The sequence below is a fragment of the Dioscorea cayenensis genome, chromosome 17 (assembly GCF_009730915.1).
Source record: "Dioscorea cayenensis subsp. rotundata cultivar TDr96_F1 chromosome 17, TDr96_F1_v2_PseudoChromosome.rev07_lg8_w22 25.fasta, whole genome shotgun sequence".
Lineage (NCBI taxonomy): Eukaryota > Viridiplantae > Streptophyta > Magnoliopsida > Dioscoreales > Dioscoreaceae > Dioscorea > Dioscorea cayenensis.
The window spans coordinates 2560068-2580102 of record NC_052487.1 but is presented as its reverse complement, the minus strand read 5'-3'; the positions used below and the strand labels follow the sequence as shown (position 1 = coordinate 2580102).

The 20035-nt window shown below is 33.8% G+C and overlaps 2 protein-coding genes across 9 annotated transcripts; both read left to right on the top strand.

Moving 5' to 3' along the window:
* The first annotated feature begins 6920 nt into the window (after positions 1–6920).
* Positions 6921–10544, top strand: LOC120280635. Of its 2 annotated transcripts, none has more exons than XM_039287521.1 (5): positions 6921–7083; positions 7165–7226; positions 7689–7857; positions 8023–8092; positions 8196–10544. In XM_039287521.1, the coding sequence occupies exons 1-5, from the start codon at positions 7060–7062 to the stop codon at positions 8228–8230; spliced, it is 360 nt and encodes a 119-aa protein (XP_039143455.1). In that variant the 5' UTR covers positions 6921–7059; the 3' UTR covers positions 8231–10544. The 2 variants fall into 2 exon arrangements, with proteins under 2 accessions (XP_039143455.1, XP_039143456.1); XM_039287522.1 differs by having other exon boundaries at positions 6930–7083; positions 8199–10544.
* Positions 10545–10680: 136 nt separating this feature from the next.
* Positions 10681–19161, top strand: LOC120280632 (formin-like protein 16). 7 transcript variants are annotated; one of them, XM_039287514.1, is made up of 9 exons: positions 10681–11616; positions 11852–12056; positions 12138–12214; positions 12482–12627; positions 12717–12794; positions 14103–14288; positions 14393–14478; positions 14580–17497; positions 18096–19161. In XM_039287514.1, exons 4-8 carry the CDS (start codon positions 12550–12552, stop codon positions 14593–14595), a joined length of 444 nt encoding a protein of 147 aa, XP_039143448.1. In that variant the 5' UTR covers positions 10681–11616; positions 11852–12056; positions 12138–12214; positions 12482–12549; the 3' UTR covers positions 14596–17497; positions 18096–19161. The 7 variants fall into 7 exon arrangements, with proteins under 7 accessions (XP_039143448.1, XP_039143447.1, XP_039143446.1 ...); XM_039287513.1 differs by having other exon boundaries at positions 10681–11646; positions 11887–12056; XM_039287512.1 differs by having other exon boundaries at positions 10681–11646.
* The last annotated feature ends 874 nt before the right edge of the window (positions 19162–20035 follow it).

Below are 20035 nucleotides of genomic sequence, written 5' to 3'. Positions count from 1 at the left end.
TCTTTCCCTTTTACATTTGTTGGGTTTAAAATGCTTCAGGAATCATAAGAACATCTTCATATGGAGAGTTTTTATCTAAATTTTTTTATATCTCAGAAACAAATTTATTATTTTGTTAAACAATTTTTAACATTGTAGACCCGATCCGTAAATGGGTGGGAGGGGGCAGAATGCAAAAAGTTGTCATTTCGGATTCGGATGGCGAAGCTCGGAAGTGGACCCGATCCGTTAAACAGTTTTCTGACAGAGATATATAATTAGTAGTTCAACTCGCCGTCGAACGCCGGAAGAGAAGACGCTTCAAAGAGAAACGAGAAGGCGCCGGCTAGCGTTCCCCCGGCCTCCGGCAATGACTTCCTGCTTGACTTCCATCCCTAGGTCAGCTCATGGAGATGATGCACAGTGTCAAGGTTCTCATTTCTTCCAATTTTTTTTCTTTTTTAATGCTCTCTTCGTTAAGATTTCTGATGATTTGGGGATCGGTTTTGCAGGCTATCGTTGGGAGATGCTAGTCTGCGCCAATCTTGATTTGATGTGATCTCTCTTTAGGTTATTATTATTATTAATATTTTTTGTCGTTAGGGTTTTTGTTTTGTGTTATTATTTTTCTTGATCTGATGAGTTTAATGATCTTAATGTGAAATTATCTTTTTTTTTTAGGTTAGGGTTTTGGTTTCATTTTGTCATTTGATTTTTTGACCAATTGAGTTTGATGATTGGTATGTGCTTTTTTGATTTGGTAACTGGAGTAGATCAATCTCCTGCCAACTTAACAAAGGAGTTAGGTAAAACAGCCATTTTATGCTGATGGTGAGAAATCCATATGACATATTACACGAAACCCTGCTTTGTAAACCTGGCTTTTGTGGTTGTTGTAGTTGAGCATTCTTTCTATCAATGCAGATCTTCTGTTGATAAGGTTGATAAAATGTTTCCATGCATTTGTTGAAATGAACTGTGGTAGATGTTGCATTTTGATTTACAATTTTCATTCTCCTTGTAGAGATGCTGACGAAGTTACTGTTTCAAATCTTGTAATCTTCTGTGTGTTTTGCTGTTAAATAAGAACACAGCTATCTCCAAAATGAAATTGCCTGACAAATGGATTCCTCTGCAAAGAGTAAAGAGCTTATAGATGCATGTACACATACCAAGAAAGGCGCTGGAATTGCGGGGGATATTGGGCTTGGACCCCAGATATGTCACCATTAAGCAAAGCATATAAAATCTCGTTTGGTAAGTTGAACTTGATAACTTGTGTAGTCTGATTCTTGGATATGATGCAACTTCATGAGAAACTGATGGATTTTGTTGGCATGTTTGAAATTATGTGTTTCTGTGGGCAGAAAACAACAGAGAAATAACAAGCCAAGAGAGTGAAATATAAGTGGGTTTTTTAATTCTACAAACACATGCAAAAGTATGTATGGATAATGTTAGTTATTTAGAATATATAAATATATGTTTATTTATTAATTTATTTATAAGAGAGAAAAAGTATTTCATTTATTCTACATTGATTATAAAGTAATGCCTTGCATTTAATTTGACTTGTGAGTTTTGAATCTATATATATAAATCTCAATTTTGTTTACTTATATGATTTTATTTAAAAAATTTGGTTTTGGATTCAGATTTGGATCCGGGGTTGTTGGTGTATTACCCCGAGTATGAACCGACCCACCTCATTGTTCTCGTAGAGAGACCAAAGCAGCAAGCATGGCATCGCAGCCTCCCCTAGGCGACGATGTTCGTGAAATGTTCTTGCTACTTTTCCGGGTGACCAGCCAGCTTAAGGTATTGATCAATTCCCCTCATCGCCTTCTGCTTTTTTTTTTGATTCTCTGGAAGAGTTTTGATTTTTTTTTTATATTGATCAATTCCCCTCACCACCTTCTGCTTCTTTGTTGATTCTCTGCAAGAGTTTTGATTTTTTTAGATGATGTTGCAGGTGCTAATTGATCAAAACCCGCAAGAAGCAATGGAGATCTTCGGAGCGTTCCCTGAGTTGGCTAGGTCTTTCAGTCGGGTATACGTTTTTCCTCTTGCGTTTCTTGTTTGATTAGTGTTTCTGTTATCTTTTTTTGTTTGATTTTTTGATTGCTTCTTGGGGAAAGTTTTCAGCTTTGAAAGATAATTTCTTTAATTTGTGATCTTTCCTTTTGTTATCTTGTGTGAACAAAAAAATCAATTTTTTGATGGAGTGATTTTGGAGGTCGATTTGGAGGTGTTATTGATGCAGAACATGGTTACCAGATTCGTTAAGGCTCCCATAGATCTTCGATCGCTTGTACTCAATCAGAGTTTGTTCCGGATTGATCGACCTGAGACGATGAAAGGGGGCGTATCAAAATTAATTAACCATACATTTTATAAAAATCTATCTAATTTGTTTTTTTAAATAGTTATAGATAATGCTATAATTGATTAGGTTTTAAAAGTTGTTATAGATAAAATTGCTATTTTTTTTTAAATCTAGTATAAGTTTTTAAATTATTATCTAATATAAAATTTTATTACATAAAATTATAATCTATATATACTTCAAAATTGCAATAAAATTAGTTCTTTGAAGTTTGCTTAATTATTTTTATAACTTTAATTATAATAGTCGTTTGTTATTAAATGTTATGCTTATGCGCTTCTGGATCTATTTAGTAATCTAAGAACATCTTTTTCTTTCGAATTAATATTAAAGTTTTATAATTTTGTATATATTTTATATAAGTATCGATACAATACATATTTTATATAACTGATGGTATCAATACAATAGAAGTTTCTTGTATCCCTACCTGTCTAGCTACTTGGATCGGGTTTCTGGTAACTATGATGTAGAAACCCTTCCTATGGATATACTGTTTGATTTTTTGCATCAATCTTGGGTAGCTTGTTTGATATTTAACTGTGTATGACTATTTTAGGCCCGATCTGTTTCATTTAGGCATGAAGATTCCAGAAGTTGATGTTGATAACTTGATGACCTAAGCATTATGCAAATTGTTGATAATTTTGAAGTTTCTTGTTGTGGGTTTCCACCATATTTGCTTGCATGTGTATATGATTGGCCCGCTCAAGTTTCTGTATATATAATGCTGTTATAGAGTAGCGCATGCAAAATACCATTTGCTTAATGTTCCCATTTCATTCTGTTAGAATAGAACTGCTGCTTGGTATCTATCTTGAACATAGGCCATTAAGGTATTTTTCTTCCATTTCTTTTTTGTTGTGTTCTGCCTGAAATTCAGGACAAGTTGCATGATTTAAAAGTCATATGGTTCACATATAGTAGTGAGGAAAAGGGGAGGAATTTCTCATCTGAAGCATGGATTCATAAGCAACTCATGTTATGTCTTTGTTTTATCACAGGCAATGTTGATGCTGATCTGTGTGGGGCTCCCCCCATACCTGCCTGTGGAAAGTAATGATCAAGCTGTAGCTGCTTTATTGAAAGAAAGTACAAATACACAAAAACAACAGGAAAGCTAAACTAAAAGATGAAACCAAAATTACAAAAGCTCTTCATGACCCATCTAAGGAGATCGCGACCAGACAAGAATAGATTAAGAGCATGAATGTTGGCTCCTGAAACAACAAGCTTAGTGTTAGGATCCATCCAATTTCTGGGTATGCCAATGATGTTTTGGTTTCCCGCATTCTCAATGAGAAGCTTGACACTCAGAATCACATGAGACAATCGTCATAGGATCAGATTTCTGTTGGATTTAATCAAGTTGGGGATTTCCGGATTGCTGGTGAAAATGTACTGAATGTTTTAACTGCCTTTCAGCAACAGTGCGCAAAGAAATTGCTATGGCATGGAGCTCAGCAGCAAGAGTTGAGTCAGCAGGGAAAGCAGAGCAACCTGCAATGGAAACGTGGCAATTGGAGTTTGAAATAAAAAAACAGTATACCCTATCTCTCTGACAGAGTTCCAATTTGCAGTGGAGAAAAGGAAGAGGCCTTCGGAATGATTGAAGTTGGTGAGGAGTGGGCGCTTTTCACAAAGGTTTGTATCTTCTTGAATGAATTCAGCATGAGCAATAGCTCTGTTAATAATCAGGGGGAAATTATGGGTGATGTTTTTGAAGATGGCTTCACAACGAGCTTTCCACAGAAACCATATAATTGCAGAAATAAGAGAAACAGTAAATATAGGAAGATTGTAATCACTTATCCAAGCTCCAGAGCTAATGCTGTCAGAGAAGTAAAGGCTCAGACCAATATTGGCCCTAAGAATACTCCAAGCAATTTGAGCTTTGCTGCAATGGTAAAACATATGGTCAGCAGATTCCATTTCAATATTACAAAGGATACACAAACTTCTGGGACCCAGGTTGATGCTGCTGCTGAGATAATCAGTAGTAGAGATTTTGCCATGGAGGAGAAGCCAGATAAAGTGCTTGATACAAGGGGTGACTTCAATTTTCCAGAGTTTGCTCCAACCCAACCAATGCTCAGACAAGAAGGCGTTATGATTTAAGCGGAGAAAAACCACTGAAGAGATACTGATGCAGGAAGATTTAGGGCTTGAAACCCAGTGATTAGTGCCTTCGACATCAATAGAACCAAGAGTGGAGATCAGGTGGTTCAAGTTATCACCAAAGAAAGATCTTATATTCTGTATGTTCAAAATGCCATCATAGATCAAATCAATCATATTGATAGTTTGGAAATCAGAGTTTACATTCAGAAAGGTTGGTTTAAAAGCAACGGGCACATCAAAAAGCCATGGATCAAAAAGAAAAGAGGTATGGAAAGGGTTAACAGTATTGATCCAACAAAAAGGTTTCAAGATAGAAGCGGTTCTGCAGAGACTACGAAAAGCCCGTGAGCAATTGGGAGGAGCAGAATCCAACCAGAAATTCAGATTGCCATACTTACTGTGCGCAATGTCCACCCCAATGGCATTATCAAAGTTAAGGAACTTTAAGACATTTTTTGCCATAAAGGAATGTTTTGGATTGGTCTCGATTGTTATATGATTACCATCATATAGGATTATGGGGACATGTCAAATAGTAATCAGTAAGTTATTGAACTAAAGCTTGATTTGTACACTTGGTTTCTGTATTTGTTGATGTTGATCTTCGTGTTTTTATCAATGCAGATCTTCTGATGAGGTTGATAGAATGTTATCTCTATCAAGCTTTTTTGTTGAAATGATCTGGTCTAACAATGCCAGATGCTGTAGCTTGATTTTTAAACTAGCCAAATTTCTGACGATAAAAAATGCTGATCCTGCTGTGTCTGCCCTTGAATAAGAGCCACTATTTCCAAAATCAAACTACAGACAAGTGGATTGCTCTGCAAAGAGTAATGTACTGAGAGATGCATGGACGGACATATTGCAAGAAATGTGCTGGAATTGCAAAAGAAACTGACGTCGTGGACAGATATATCGCCCTGAAGCAAATTGAACAAAATCTGTTCAGGTAAGTTGAACTGGATACCTTGAATTGATTTAAGTACAATGAATCTTCAAATAATGCAGGTAGACAACTTTCATCAACAATGCAGCCGGTGATTGGTGTTGTGGACATTTCGAAAACTTGTTAATCTCTCTCTGTATTGTGTAGAACACTGAAAATGTCCAGGTTTTTGTACATGTCGCAGCAAGCCATTATTCATCAACCGAGCTTGGCTGGGATATCATGAGAATTTAGACCATCTGGCAAAGTATCATATTGAAACTCATATTATATTAGCTATAAATTAGTTGAAAATGAATGTGTATTTATTCTTTTATTGCGTCTATCGGTCTTATGATCTTAGAAAGATTGGCAAAGCATAAATGTTTGTATTGTTGAAGAAGATTTGTTCCTGGAGATTTTATTTTATTTTTAACCCCCTTTTATCAGGTTTCCTATTTTATACTGTGCAATTCATGTAAGAGAGATATCTTCTGTTTTTGTGACCACAAATATATATTTATTTGTTGAAGCCTTGAAGGTCTGACGTCTCTGTGATTATGTAATTGGATTTGGATAAATTTGGATAAACTTTACCATGGAGAAGCATTTTTACCCTTATGTTCTGCTATGGCTTTTGTGCTTATATCATTTTGAAACGGATCCAAGTATATATATTTTTGGTTTTCGTAGGGTATCTAAATAATTACTACTTTTCGGATTGATTACTACAGGTAAAATGTGCGCCAAGAATATTTTTGTAAAAAATTATTTATTTATTTTTATATAATATTTATTATTTTATTTCAACCATGCATTACAACTGTTTTTTTATCACTTTGCCTCATAAAACTCTTTTTAAAATTTAAAAATATATTTAAAGTTTTACTTGTTCTAAAATAAATTTTAAAAACAAAATAGAATCTTTTGAAGATTTTTTTTTTAATTTTTACGTCAATAAATTTGAAATTTTCTTTCAATTTTATATTTGTTAGGTTTAAGGGGCGTTTGGTTTTCAGTAATGTAGAAAGATAACTCGTGTTACGTGGTAATCTGAAAATATTATCACGTTTGGCATTGCACCGGTGGTAATGTGAATGGTAATATCACATTACCAACTTATAAAAATTACCAAGAAAGTGGTAATTCTATTACCATCAAATTTGGTGTCTATTTTGAATTACTATAGTAATCTTATAATTTTTTATATTTTAACAAATTAATTACTATGACAACTAAATACGGTAATAAACTATTTCCAATAAAATGCATCCGGAATCATAAGAACATCTTTATGTGGGGAGTTTTTTCCGAAATTTTTTTTTATATCTTAGAAACCAATTTATCATTTTGTTGGACAATTTTTAACAAAAAAAAAAAAAATATATGTAGACCCGATTCGTAAATGTAGGGCAGGATGTAAAACGTTGTCATTTCGGATTCGGGTCTATATGCTGCGCCCAGCGAAGCTCCGAAGTGGACCCGATCCGTTAACAGTTTTCTGACAGAGATATATAATTAGTAGTTCAACTCCCCGTTGAACGCCGGAAGAGAAGACGCTTCAAAGAGAAACGAGAAGGTGCCGGCCTAGCGTTCCCCCGGGCTCCGGCAATGATTTCCTGCTTGACTTCCATCCCTAGGTCAGCTCATGGAGATGATGCACAGTGTCAAGGTTCTCATTTCTTCCATTTTTTTTTTTTTTTTAATGCTCTCTTCGTTAAGATTTCTGATGATTTGGGAATCGGTTTTGCAGGCTATCGTTGACGAGAACCTGGAGGCTGGCAGGGAGATGCTCCACGCCAATCTTGATTTGATGTGATCTCTCTTTAGAGTATTATTATTATTAATATTTTTTGTCGTTAGGGTTTTTGTTTTGTGTTATTATTTGTCTTCTTGATCTGACGAGTTTAATGATCTTAATGTGAAATTATCTTTTTTTATTTTTAGGTTAGGGTTTTGGTTTCATTTTGTCATTTGATTTTTTGACCAATTGAGTTTGATGATTTGTATGTGCTTTCTTGATTTGGTAACTGGGGTTTTTTTTTAATATTTCATTTATTTCCTTTGGCAAAAAAATGCCCTGACTGGTGTCTATTGTGAACACATACCTGTTAGTTGTCTTTCTTCCATTATTGTGTCCAAATTTTGCCATGAAATTTATTACAAGTTGCATGATTGATGGAAAATTCTTGCCTCAGAAAATTTTTTGAGACATTTGTCAACTGAAGTATGGATCTGCATGCAACTAATGCTTTGTTTTATTTTGTTTCCTGACAGGCAGAATTGTTGTTGCGGAGGGTGGGGCTTCCCCCATGCCTGTCTCTGGAAACTGATGCTTCTATGGATGATGATGTGGATGGGGATGATAATTTTGTTGATCAAGCTGACGCAGCCACATTTGAGCCCACCACCACGGCCAACTCCCTTGCTTCATTTTCCACCTCAGGTTCAGCCATCAACTGCACCCTAAGCACAACCTGCATTTGATGTGGGTTAAGCTTATATAAGCTTGAAAGTTTTTCCCAGTCTTTATGTTTGTCTTTTCTGTTATTAGAATAAGAGTACAGCTAAGAAATTTTGTTAATGCATATTCATGGTGGGAATCATCTAGGAGAGCCATCTTCACCCTCTGAGGAAGAAGAAACTCGACCGCCTAGCCAGACACCACCCAACAGCACTAGGTGATATTGCTGTCTGTTGATATTTATTTTTTATCTGCAATATATTGTTGTGGTTTGTGTTTATAAGTAATTTTCTTTTTTCACTTGATGTTGCATGAAAAAGCAGAGGAGATAAGAAGTGAAGTCTTTTGCTTGTGAGGGACTACATCTGCATCCTTCTGAAGAAGTTGCAACTGATGTGGACCCCCAATGTTGTTCTTGTCTCAGTTGTTAAATAATGAACTAAGGCCTATTTTGTTTTGTTTATGTTATATGTATGGTGTGATACTGACAATGCTATGTGCGCTTTCTGAAATGACTATGACATTTCTCGTAGATCGTGCATCTTATTTATTAAATGTTTTTTGTTCGTGTTGTTTACAGTGCTTAGAATAGAAGTATTTATGCTGATCAAGAACTAACTTTTTAATACATCTAGGTGCAGTAGGAATGCTCTTAGATTGATAATGCGGTGAAGGAAGTAGGAAAGAATGGGTAAATCCCAACTTCTGTCAAGTGGAACAAATTAGGTTTAGTGTTAGTTGTTGTATTTGTTTCGTGAATTAGTGATTTTTATGAATTGAAATTTTTTAAAGGATGGCCATTTGGTCCTGTTTATAAAGGTTTGTTGAGTTGAGTTACAATCAATGAGGGAATAGGAGAAAATGAAGAAGCGGAAGAAGTTTCTGAGACATTATCAGCCAATAGTTAGAGGAGTGGGTCTGCTTTTTGAATTCTTTTGCCTAACCATTAGCGATGAGCTAATGCCGCTTAATTAGACAGTGATGGCAGCAGTATTTGCTATGCTGAACACTGTAAATTGTGGAAGAAAATGCTACCTGCTTGTGAATTGTGGATTAATGCTCAAGAACAAGGTAAATGGTTTAGTGGGGGTTAATGTGCCGCGGTCGAAGTAATATGCCCTATTCGGAATATTTTTTTATGGTTCTTTTCTTATGATTCTCTGTAGACATATGTATTTTACAATTCTTTTTGTTTTTAATTTATAGTGTTTTCAATGTTGGTAATTTGTTTAGGCATGCCTAATCATATCCTTTTCTTTATGACTAGATTATGCAAGTCTTTATCTTATTCACCTCACAAATGGTGGTGCACAATGATTCTCAAATTACTTATTGTTCTTTTTTTAAATGATGTTTTATTCGTCTTATTGATTTTCCTAGATAACTTCTTGATTAAGTTTTTCAATAGTTTATTGTATAGCTTGAGTGGGGGAGTGGATGTTTTCCTAACTGTTTAATTTTCAGTATTAGGCTATAAATTATATTGTCATTTTCTTATCTTCATTGATCTTTAAGTTTTTATGTTTTTTTTTTCTTTTTAGTTTTACTGATTAATTCATTTATTTATTATGTGATTTTACTTTTCCTTTGAACCTTATTTGCTCATAGTTTCTTGTTTGAGATTGGTCAAATTGCTTCCTTGCCATCTGTATTAACAATGGCCATTTTACCTTTATATGATTGTGGACATGACATTGTTTTCCCTTGCTTTTCCTGGTGTTAACAAACATTTAAAATATGTCAATTTTTGATGACATAACTGGGTCAAGTAGTAATTGTTTGAACCACAAATTTTATATTGTATTACAATGTTTTAGAAACCCAGGAGCTAGATCATGTGGATATGATGTAAAAAAAATTATTTCCAATCAATTGACATCTTTGCCGATTTTCTTATTGAGCATTATGCCATCTTTGCTTTATGAAATGACCATGAATTTTTGCTCAGATTGTCGATATTATATTGTTCAATATTTTTTATTCATACTATTTACGGAACATATATTGGAAGTAATTTAGCTGATCAAGCACTAATTCGTTAATACTTCTTGGCGTCTTTGAATGCTTTTAGGTTTGTTTATTTATAATGTGGTGAAGGAAGTGGGAAAACAGGGCCAAAGCACCACTTGTATAAATTAGAAGCAAGTTAGGTCTTGCGCTACTTTCTTGTGCTTGTTTTGTGGTTGGTGATATTATGAATTTAATTTAAAAAAAAATGGTCATCTCCTTTAGTTGTGATAGGATTTGTTTGAATTCAAGGAAGCTGAACATGAGTGAATTGAAGAAGTGAGAGATGATTCTCACACTCTAGTAGCCAATGTTATCCCCCATGGATGGATTCGGTCTACTTTAACTCTTTCAGTTACTTCACCCAGACGTTCTTAATTAATTAATTAATGATAGTAGTAGCATCTGGTGTGCATTGAGCACCATAAAGCATGGGAAAAAAATGCTACATAGGAAAGAATGCTACCTACTTGGAAAGTCTAAGTTAATGGTTAAAGACAAATTTAATGCTAAAGTGCATTTTTAATGTGCTACATCCGTTATCTTGTTTTATTACATTTATGTTTTACTTTTTTATTTTTAATTTTATAACTTCTCATGGTTGATAATTGTTAAAGAAGTCTAATTGCGTCATTCTCACATGATAAGTAGATTTTTTCTTTGTTCCTAACTTCCTTATCTTCCTGACGTGTGTTTTTTTGTTTAGAATATAATAATTATTTTTTTTACCATTGCTTATCTTCACTTATATTTTAAATTTTTAATTCTTATACACTTCTGTACAGTTTATTTATTTATTTATTATGTGATGATATTCCTTATCTTTATGTCTTTCTTGTTTTAAAAATTTTGATTATTCTACGCTTATTACACAATATCCTTCTCATCCCAACATGGTTGCAAGGGTGAAATCATTTAGATATTTCCTTATTTAAAACAAACAATTCCAAATACTTCCTATGTTCTTTTCGTAGTATGATTTAGTTATTTGCAGATAAAATCCATGATTTGCAATCATAACATCATCCCATTTAAGTGTCGAGCATTTTAACATAGCAAATTCTTTGAATAAAATAGAACAAATTGCATCCAAGACACCTTTTCCAATAAACAAGATTAAGCTCTCCTTTTCTTATCACAAAGTTTTGCATTTTTTATTTTCTTCGTAATGTATCACAAATATAGTATGATCCATGTTCAACTCCCAGGTTTAAAGATTTTCTTGGCATTCAAGAAAATTCCATGGTGCCCCTTAATCTTCTGAAAATTGGCACAGATTGATTTATTGTATATGAGAACAAATATCTGTAGTTTTATTGAAAATTTAGTCATAAAGGTTAACAGTTGTGGGGTTGGCTTTTATTTTTTATTTTTTAATCTCATGACACTATGGATTTGAATGAGATGCTTCCCTTCAACATGTCTCAAATATGCAGGGACGTTTTGAGTATGGGTGCTGACTTTAGAGTTTTAGTTGGGAACTCCTTGCAACATAAGCACTCAGGCTAATGGAAAAGCCATTGCTTCTGGCTTGGTTGCCAAGGCCACCACCAGTGCCTTCTAGCAAGATGGCCTCTGTGCCAGGCATCTGAGGTTCACTGAACCAAATGATTTCTTTGACTGATGTCTTCTCTTGTACTTAATGCAGATAATAACTGATAGAAGGGAATCTCCTTCAGCAAGTAGTAAGCCTCACCACCGAGTAGATCAATTTCCTGCCAACTAAACAAAGCAGTTGAGTAAAACAGCCATTTTATGCTGATGGTGAGAAATCCATTGACATATTACACCAAATCCTGCTTTGTAAACCTGGCTTTTGTGGTTGTTGTAGTTGGGTTGTTTTTTTCCTCTATCAATGCAGTCTTCTGATGATAAGAATGATAAAATGTTTCCATGCATTTGTGGAAATGAACTGTCCCTACAGTGTTAGATGTCGCATTTTGATTTACAAGTCTCATTCTCCTTGTAGAGATGCTGACGAAGTTGCTGTTTCTGTTGAATAAGAACACAGCTATCTCCAAAAGGAAATTGCCTGACAAATGGATTTCTCTGCAAAGAGTAAAGAGCTGATAGATGCATGTACACTTAGCAAGAAAGATGCTCGAATTGCGGGGGATATTGAGCTTGGACCCAGGATATGTCACCGTTAAGCAAAGCATATAAAATCTTGTTGGGTAAGTTGAACTGGATAACTTGTGTAGTCTGATTCTTGGAGATGATGCAACTTCTTGAGAACTGATGGATTTTGTTGGCAGAAAACAACAGAGAAATAACAAGCCAAGAGAGTGAAAATATAAGTTGGTTTTTTTTTATTCTACAAACACGTGCAGAGGTATGTATGGATAATGTTAAGTATTTAGAAATATATATATATATATATATAAGAGAAAAGGTATTTCATTTATTCTGCATTGATTATAAATAATGCCTTGCATTTAATTTGACTTATGAATTTTGAGTCTATATATATATATATCAATTTTGTTTACATATATGATTCTATTTAAAAAATTTCGGTTTCGGATTCGGATTTGGATCCGATTGTTGGAGTATTAGCGGAGCTCTGAATTGGAACCGACCCACCTTATTTTTCTCGTAGATATTTATACCAGTGCTCGGCCCTAATGTCCGAAGGGAAATTTCCAAAAGAGACCAGAGCAAAAAAACATGGCATCGCAGCCTCCCCCTGGTGACAACGTTCGTGAAATGTACATGGAACTTCTCCGGGTGACAAGCCAGCTGATGGTATTGATCAATTCTCCTCACAGCCTTCTGTTTCTTTGTTGCTTTTCTGCAAGAGTTTTGATATTTTTTTTTTAATTATGATGTTGCAGGCGCTAATTAATCAGAACCCAGAAGAAGCAATGTCGATCTTAAGGGCGTTCCCTGAGTTGGCTAGGGCTTTCTGTCGGGTATACATTTTTCCCTCTTGCGTTTCTAGTTTGATTAGGGTTTCGGTTATTTGATGTTGTTTGGTTTCTTGATTGCTTCTTGGGAGAAATTTTCAGCCTTGAAAGATAATTTCTTTAATTTGTGATCTCGCCTTTTGTTATTCTGTTTGAACAAAGAAATCAATTATTTGATGGAGTGATGTTGGAGGTCAATTTGGTGGTGTTATTGATCTAAAAGCCCTTTCTATGAATTTACTGTTTGATTTTTTGTATCAATCTTTGGTATCTGTTTGATATTTTCTTTAACTTGTGATCTTGCCTTTTGTTATCATGTTTGAACAAAGAAGTCAATTATTTGATGGAGTGATTTTGGAGGTTAATTTGGTGGTGTTATTGATCTAAAAGCCCTTTCTATGGATTTACTGTTTGATTTTTTGCATCAATCTTTGGTATCTTGTTTGATAATTTCTTTAATTTGTGATCTTGCCTTTTGTTACCCTGTTTGAACAAAGAAATCAATTATTTGATGGAGTGATTTTGGAGGTCGCTTTGGTGGTGTTATTGATCTATAAGCCCTTCTATGGATTTACTGTTTGATTTTTTGCATCAATCTTTGGTATCTTGTTTGATAATTTCTTTAATATGTGATCTTGCCTTTTGTTATCCTGTTTAAACAAAGAAATCAATTATTTGATGGAGTGATTTTGGAGGTCTATTTGGTGGTGTTATTGATCTAGAAGTCATTTCTATGGATTTACTGTTTGATTTTTTGCATCAATCTTTGGTATCTTGTTAGATTATTAACTGTGTATGACTGTTTTAGTGCCGATCTGTTTTATATATGTGTGAAGATTCCAGAAGTTGATGCTGATAACTTGATGGCCTAAGCATTATGCAAATTGTTGATAATTTTGAAGTTCTGAATCTTATTTTCTTGTGGTTTTTCACCATCTTTACCTGCTTGTGTATATGATTGCCCCGCTCAAGTATCTGTATATGTTATGCTGTTAGTAGTGCATTCAAAAGACCATTTGCTTAATGTTCTTATTTCATTCTTTTAGAATAGAACTGGTATATATATATGTATATATTATATTTCCTTTGGCCACACACAAAAAAAAGGCCAGCTTGGTATCTATCCTCAACATATATCATTAAGGTATTTTTCTTCCATTTCTTTGTTACTGTGTACTGCCATGGAATTCATGGCAAGTTGCATGATTTAAAAGTCATATGGCTCACATACGGTAGTGAGGAAAAGGGGAGGAATTTTTTCATCTGAAGCATGGATTTACAAGCAACTCATGTTATGTCTTCGTTTTATAACAGGCAATGTCGATGCTGCTCAATGTGGGGCTCCCCCCATACCTGCCTGTGGAAGTTGATGATCAACCTGTAGCTGCTTATTCTCCGCTACTGCCGCAGCCACCTTTGGGCCCACCAGCAAGGCCAGCTCCCAGGGCTCCACCGCAGGTTCAGCCACCAAGTGCAGCTGCAGCAGAATCTGTCTTTGATGTGGGTTAAGTTTGTATAAGCTTCAAATTATTTCCCGGTTATGTTTTTCTTTTCATTTATTAGATGAAGAGATTGACTAAGAAATTTTGTTAATTAATATTCAGGCTGGGAATGTTCAAGGAGAGTCATCTTCTTCCCCTGAGGAAGAACTGCCTCCACCACCTAGCCAGACACCACCCAAGAGCACTCGGTGATATTTCTTTTTGTTGATGTTTTCTATTTGCAATATATGGTTGTGCATTGTGTTAATAAGAATTTTCTTTTCTCATATGATATTGCATTGATAAACAGAGGTGGAAAGAAATGAAGGCTTTCGCTGTGAGGGGGAGTACATCTGCATCCTTTTGAACAAGCTGCCATTCATGTGGATCCCCCATATTGTTCTAATCTCAGTTGATAAAACCATAACTAGACTATTTTCGTTCTGTTTATGATATGTGTATGTTGTGATACCAGTTATGCTATCTTTGCTTTCTGAAATGACTATGAATTTTCATTTAGACTGTTCATCTTGTTTGTCCAGTGTTTTTTATTCATGTTGTCTACAAAGCTTAGATTGATGAATATTTATGCTGATCAGGCACTAACTTATTATTACATCTTGTGGTGATAGGGATGCTCTTAGGTCTTGTTTGTTTATAATGATGTGAAGGAAATGGGAAAGCTTGGGTAATGGCTAATGGTTTATTACAAGGTTAATGTAGACCCCAACCAAGTTTTATTCTTTTCACATGTAATTTTGTGTGCGCGCGCACTCTCGTGTGTTTTAAATTTTTATTTTTGACAATTCTATATAACTTGCTCAGCGGTGTATTGTGGTTCTAAGTTCTAACTTCTTTGTTTTCTTTTTTCAATTTTATGTTTGTAATTATTTTTTAATTTTAAAAAATTAGTTATAATTTATTCTTCCCAAATCTTCTTATTGAGTTTGATCTATCTTTTTATATGATTTATTAGGGATTCTCAAGATTGGATGTATGGTTTTTCTTTTCATTTCTTAATTTTCCTATTTTGTTTTTTAAATGATTTTATCTTTTTCTTATCTTTATTTATTTTTAAATTTTTTTTATAAGCTTTCCTTAATAATTTATTGATTTGTTATCCGCTATTTTTGATCTTGTCAATCTTTTTTTTTTTACATTTAACTCCATTACCCGAAGGTTTCCCATATATTTATCCTTGTTTGTGATTGGGCAGGTTTCCTGTAGGTTTTACTTCTGGGATTGGGCAGTAAGTTTTTCATATGGTTCCCCATTTGGGTTGGGCAGGTTTACTGTATGGTGCCCGTTTTGGACTGGTCTCGATTGTTATATGATTACCATCATATAGGATTATGGGGACAGGTCAAATAGTAATGATTCTTTATATATATATGTATTGCAATATTTCAGAAATTTAGGGACTTGATTGTGCAAATCGAACAATGTTCAATGCTAGTACCATCTTTGCCCATTATCTGATTGAACATTCGAGTCCAGTAAATTGCCTTGACTGAAATAGAACAAAATTGCATCTAAGACACCGCTTATGATAATTGTATACCAGTTATGCTATTTTTACTTTTTAAAATAACTATGAATTTTCTTTTTGGTGGTTATCTTATTTGTTCAATGTTTTTTAATTTTTTTTTTCAGAGCGTTGATTGGAAGTAATTATGCTGATCAAGCATTAACTTGTTAGTATTATCTGGGTGTAAAAGAGTTCTTTTAATTGTTTATTTATAATCTGGTGTAGTGTGAACATAGGGCAAAACACTTATATAAAGTGGAATTAAGACAGACTTACTGTTATTTCTTGTGTTTGTTTTGTGATTTGGTGAATTTAATTTTTTTTAAAAATTGTCATTCCCCAAGTTCAGTCGGATTTTGTTTGAAGTCAGTTAACCACAAATGAGATCAATCGAGAAAGTAGAAGAAGCTTCTTAAAAACTAGTAACTTTGAACCAATAACCAAAGTTAACAACAAATGGCTGAATTTTCTTTTAGATTGTTCGTCTTATTTGTTGAATGTTTATTTATTTATTTATTTATTTATGTTGTTCACATAAATTAAGAATAGAACTACTTGTGCTGATCGACCACTACCTTGTGAATAGTCGTGGTGCTATAGAAATGCTCTTTGGTCTTGCTTGTTTGTCTGTGTTGCAGTGAGTGAAGTTGAAATCAAGGGTTAGGCACCATTTCTATAAAATGGACTCAACTTAGACTTTGTTACTTGTTTTTATTTTATGGTGAGCTATATTTATAAAGTGGAAAAAAAAAAAATTTCAAATAATGCTCATTCCCCCAGTTTAGATATTTTTTTGTTTTTAGGGAGTTAACAGAAATGTGAAAATAGTTTCTCACACATTAATAGGCAAAAGTTAGAGGAATGGAACTGCTTATTGCGATTTGTTTTAGTTAACCATTCACCACGGGCAAACACCCTCTTAATTAATTAATGATTGAAGTAGTCTGTGCTAAGTATTGAAAACCATAAATCTTGGAAGTCCACTAATCTACTTGTGACGTCTGGTTTAATACCTAAGTAGACAGTTAATATGCACCATTCAAGGTATCTGCTATTAGTTTGGTATCATCTATTGACATATCACCACATAATTTTCCTTTCTTCTAATGATTTCTTATGTTGCATGTAGATTTTCTCATTCTTTTTTGTTGTCTTTAATAGCTTTCTCAATTATGATAATTTGTTAAAAGGGCCTTAAAACATGCATCTGGATGTTTAATTTAAAAATATTATATTTTTTTCTTGATAAGTTGATTCCATGAGTTTTTGTCTTATTCACATTACTGATGGTGTATCACAGTTTCTAACTATAACTTTTGTTTGTTTTTTCTTTCCCTATTTTTGGTAAGTTTTTATCTTGATTAAGGTTGTATTTATCATATTCGTCCTGTCCGCTTTCTTATTGATTTTTCATGATAACTTCTTGATTTATCTTTTTGAATGATTTAGGAGGTCAGTTGTTCATCTTTTCCATTTTCCCAACTTCTTCAATTTTCTTTTCATATTTATAAGTTATCAATTATTTTCATCCTTTTCTTATCTTCTTCATCAGTCTTTTAAACTTTTGTAAGTATTTTTAAACTTCCCTATTTATTTATGATGTTCATGATTTTTTGAATCTTGTTTGTTGTGTTTATTGCACAGGTAGTTGCTGGCCTCTTAATACACAGTAGCTATCTCATCCACTTATGATTGTAGAGGTGAAATCATGGCAGATGTTTTCCTTTTGTTTATGTCAACAAACAATTCGAAATACAGAAACAATGACATGCTTTAGTTACCAAAAAAAAAAAAAGTTATTTGAATCACTAACTTTAAAATTACACTTGTGAAATCTAGAGAGCCAACCGCTGAATTTGTAAATGCATGCATGTTTATTCATTTTTTTTTCTTGTTGAACATTCTAGTACAAGAAGTTCTCTTGACTGAGATAAAATTCCATCGAAGAAACAGGTTAAACTCCTAGATTTTCTTATGACGCAGCTTTTCTTTTTTTAGTGTCTTTGTTATGTGCATCTGTCTTTTACAGTTTTACCAAATATGTTATTGCCCAAGTTTAATTCCTGGATTCACTGATTTTCTTGCCATTTAACCACGTTCATAGTGGCCCTTAATTTTAATTGCTATTCTTGAACTGGCACTGATTTGATTTATTATGTAAGAGAGCAAATTTATTTGGTTATAAAGGTTGATGAACTTGAATTGACTTGTATTTTGTCTGTAGTGGTTGCTTCTTATCTTTTTGGCAAATAACCATGGATTTGAATGAAATCCTTCAACATTGTCTATATCATGCAGGGAAATTTAACTTCTTATGTCCAATTTTGGAGTGCAACTTTGGGAACTCTTTGCAACATAGAGGAGTACCAATGGCACCTAGGCTCCAGGAAAAAGCAGTGCTTTCTAACTCATGCCAGGGCTGCCACCAATGCTTTCTTGATGGATGACCAGTGCCATGCATCAGAGGTTCATTGAGCTAAATAATTTCGTTTACTGATGCATTCCCTTGTGCTTTTGCATATAGCACCTGAAAAGGAGTGAAATCTCCTTTGGCTGGCCGTTAGAATTCGGTAAGGTATTGAATTAAAAGTTTGATTTGTACACTTGGTTTCTGTAGTTGTTGCAGTTGTTGTAGTTGAGCTTTGTGTTTTTATCAATGCAGATCTTCTGATTAGGTTGATAGAATGTTATCTCTGTATAAGCTATTTGTTGAAATGGTCTGGTCTAACAGTGCCAGATGCTGTACCTTAATTTTTAAACCAGCCAAATCGTCTGAGCCCAAATGCTGATCCCTTTGTTTGCTGTTGAATAAGAATGGCTATTTCCATAATCAAACTATAGACAAGTCTTTTGCTCTGCAAGGAGTAACGAGCAGAGACATATCGTGCAAGAGATACCGACTTGCTGGACAGATATATTGTCCTGAAGCAAATCAAACAAAATTTGTTCATGTAAGTTGAACTGTATACCTTATATTGATTTAAGTACAATGAATTTTCAAATAATGCAGGACAGGCAGCTTTCGTAGACACTGCAGCCAATGACCGGTGATACCGTGATACGGACATTTTTTAAACACATTGATATCGCTGTGTATTGTAGAACACACTGAAAGTATCCAGATTTTGTGCATGTTGCAGCAAGCCATTATTCATCAACGGAGCTTTGCTGGGAAATCATTATAATTTAGAACATCTGGCAAAGCATCATATTGAGTTGAATCAAATTAGCTATAGAATCAATTGAAAAAGAATGTGTATTTTTTCTTTTCTTGCAGCTATAGACTTGTGATCTGAGAAAGATTGGCAAAGTAGAAATGTTTCTATTGTTGCAGAAGATTTGTTCCTGGAGATTGATTTTTTTATTTTCCTCTTTTATCTGTTTTCCTAATTTATAATGTTAAATTCATGTAAGAGAGATATTTTCTGTTTTGTGACCATAAATACATATATATATATTTGTTGAAGCCTTGAAGATCTGAAGTCTGTGTGTGTGTGTCACTGCATATATGTAAATTGGATAGGTCTGACCAAGGAGAAGCATTTTTACCCTTTTGTACTGCTGTGGTTTTTTGTGTTTGTATCATCTGGAGTGGAGCGAATTGAAGTGTGTATGTACTTGGTTTTCAACTTCTCATAGGGTAACTAAATAATCTTAACTTTTCTGATAGATTACTACAGGTAAAGAATTTTTAATCTCAACGCCAAAAACTTTGAAATGTTTTCTCCCTTTTATATTTGTTAGGTTTCTTTTGATAAATAGAAAGACATCAAGAATCATATGGGTTTCTGTTCATATTGGTTTCGTTTTTATATTTTCGAAACAAAGTAATCAATTTGTTGTGTGAATAGTGAATATAATAACTATAAAATTAGAATGAAACTAATTTTAATCTATATATTCGATATAGGCGATATCATTGATTAAAGTGTTTTTATTTTTTTTTAAATGCCTTGGCATATTTTTCCCTTAACCTTTGACAGAACCTTCTTCCTTTTTCGCCTCATGTGAAAGAACACCCTTGCAGTTTTAATAATGTGAATATTTTGTCATTTTAACTGAATAAAATGTACTTTTAACGAACTAATTTTGCACATTGAATGATATCTTATAATGACAATAAAGATTTTATAAATAAATAGATAAATAAATATATTAATAATATAGTTAAAAAGAAAAACCAGTGATTTTTTTTTTTTTTTAACAAAATGTGCGTAAATCACCTAATTATAACATGA

Excerpts from the sequence above, each read along its gene's own strand:
- LOC120280635 (XM_039287521.1), top strand. The coding sequence starts at position 7,060 with ATGGAGATGATGCACAGTGTCAAG. Across the intron at positions 7,227-7,688 it reads CACGCCAATCTTGATTTGAT|GCAGAATTGTTGTTGCGGAG; the intron begins GTGATCTCTCTT and ends GTTTCCTGACAG. Across the intron at positions 7,858-8,022 it reads TGCTTCATTTTCCACCTCAG|GAGAGCCATCTTCACCCTCT; the intron begins GTTCAGCCATCA and ends GGAATCATCTAG.
- LOC120280632 (XM_039287514.1), top strand. The coding sequence starts at position 12,550 with ATGGCATCGCAGCCTCCCCCTGGTGACAACGTTCGTGAAATGTACATG. Across the intron at positions 12,795-14,102 it reads TGGCTAGGGCTTTCTGTCGG|GCAATGTCGATGCTGCTCAA; the intron begins GTATACATTTTT and ends GTTTTATAACAG. Across the intron at positions 14,289-14,392 it reads CAGCAGAATCTGTCTTTGAT|GCTGGGAATGTTCAAGGAGA; the intron begins GTGGGTTAAGTT and ends ATTAATATTCAG.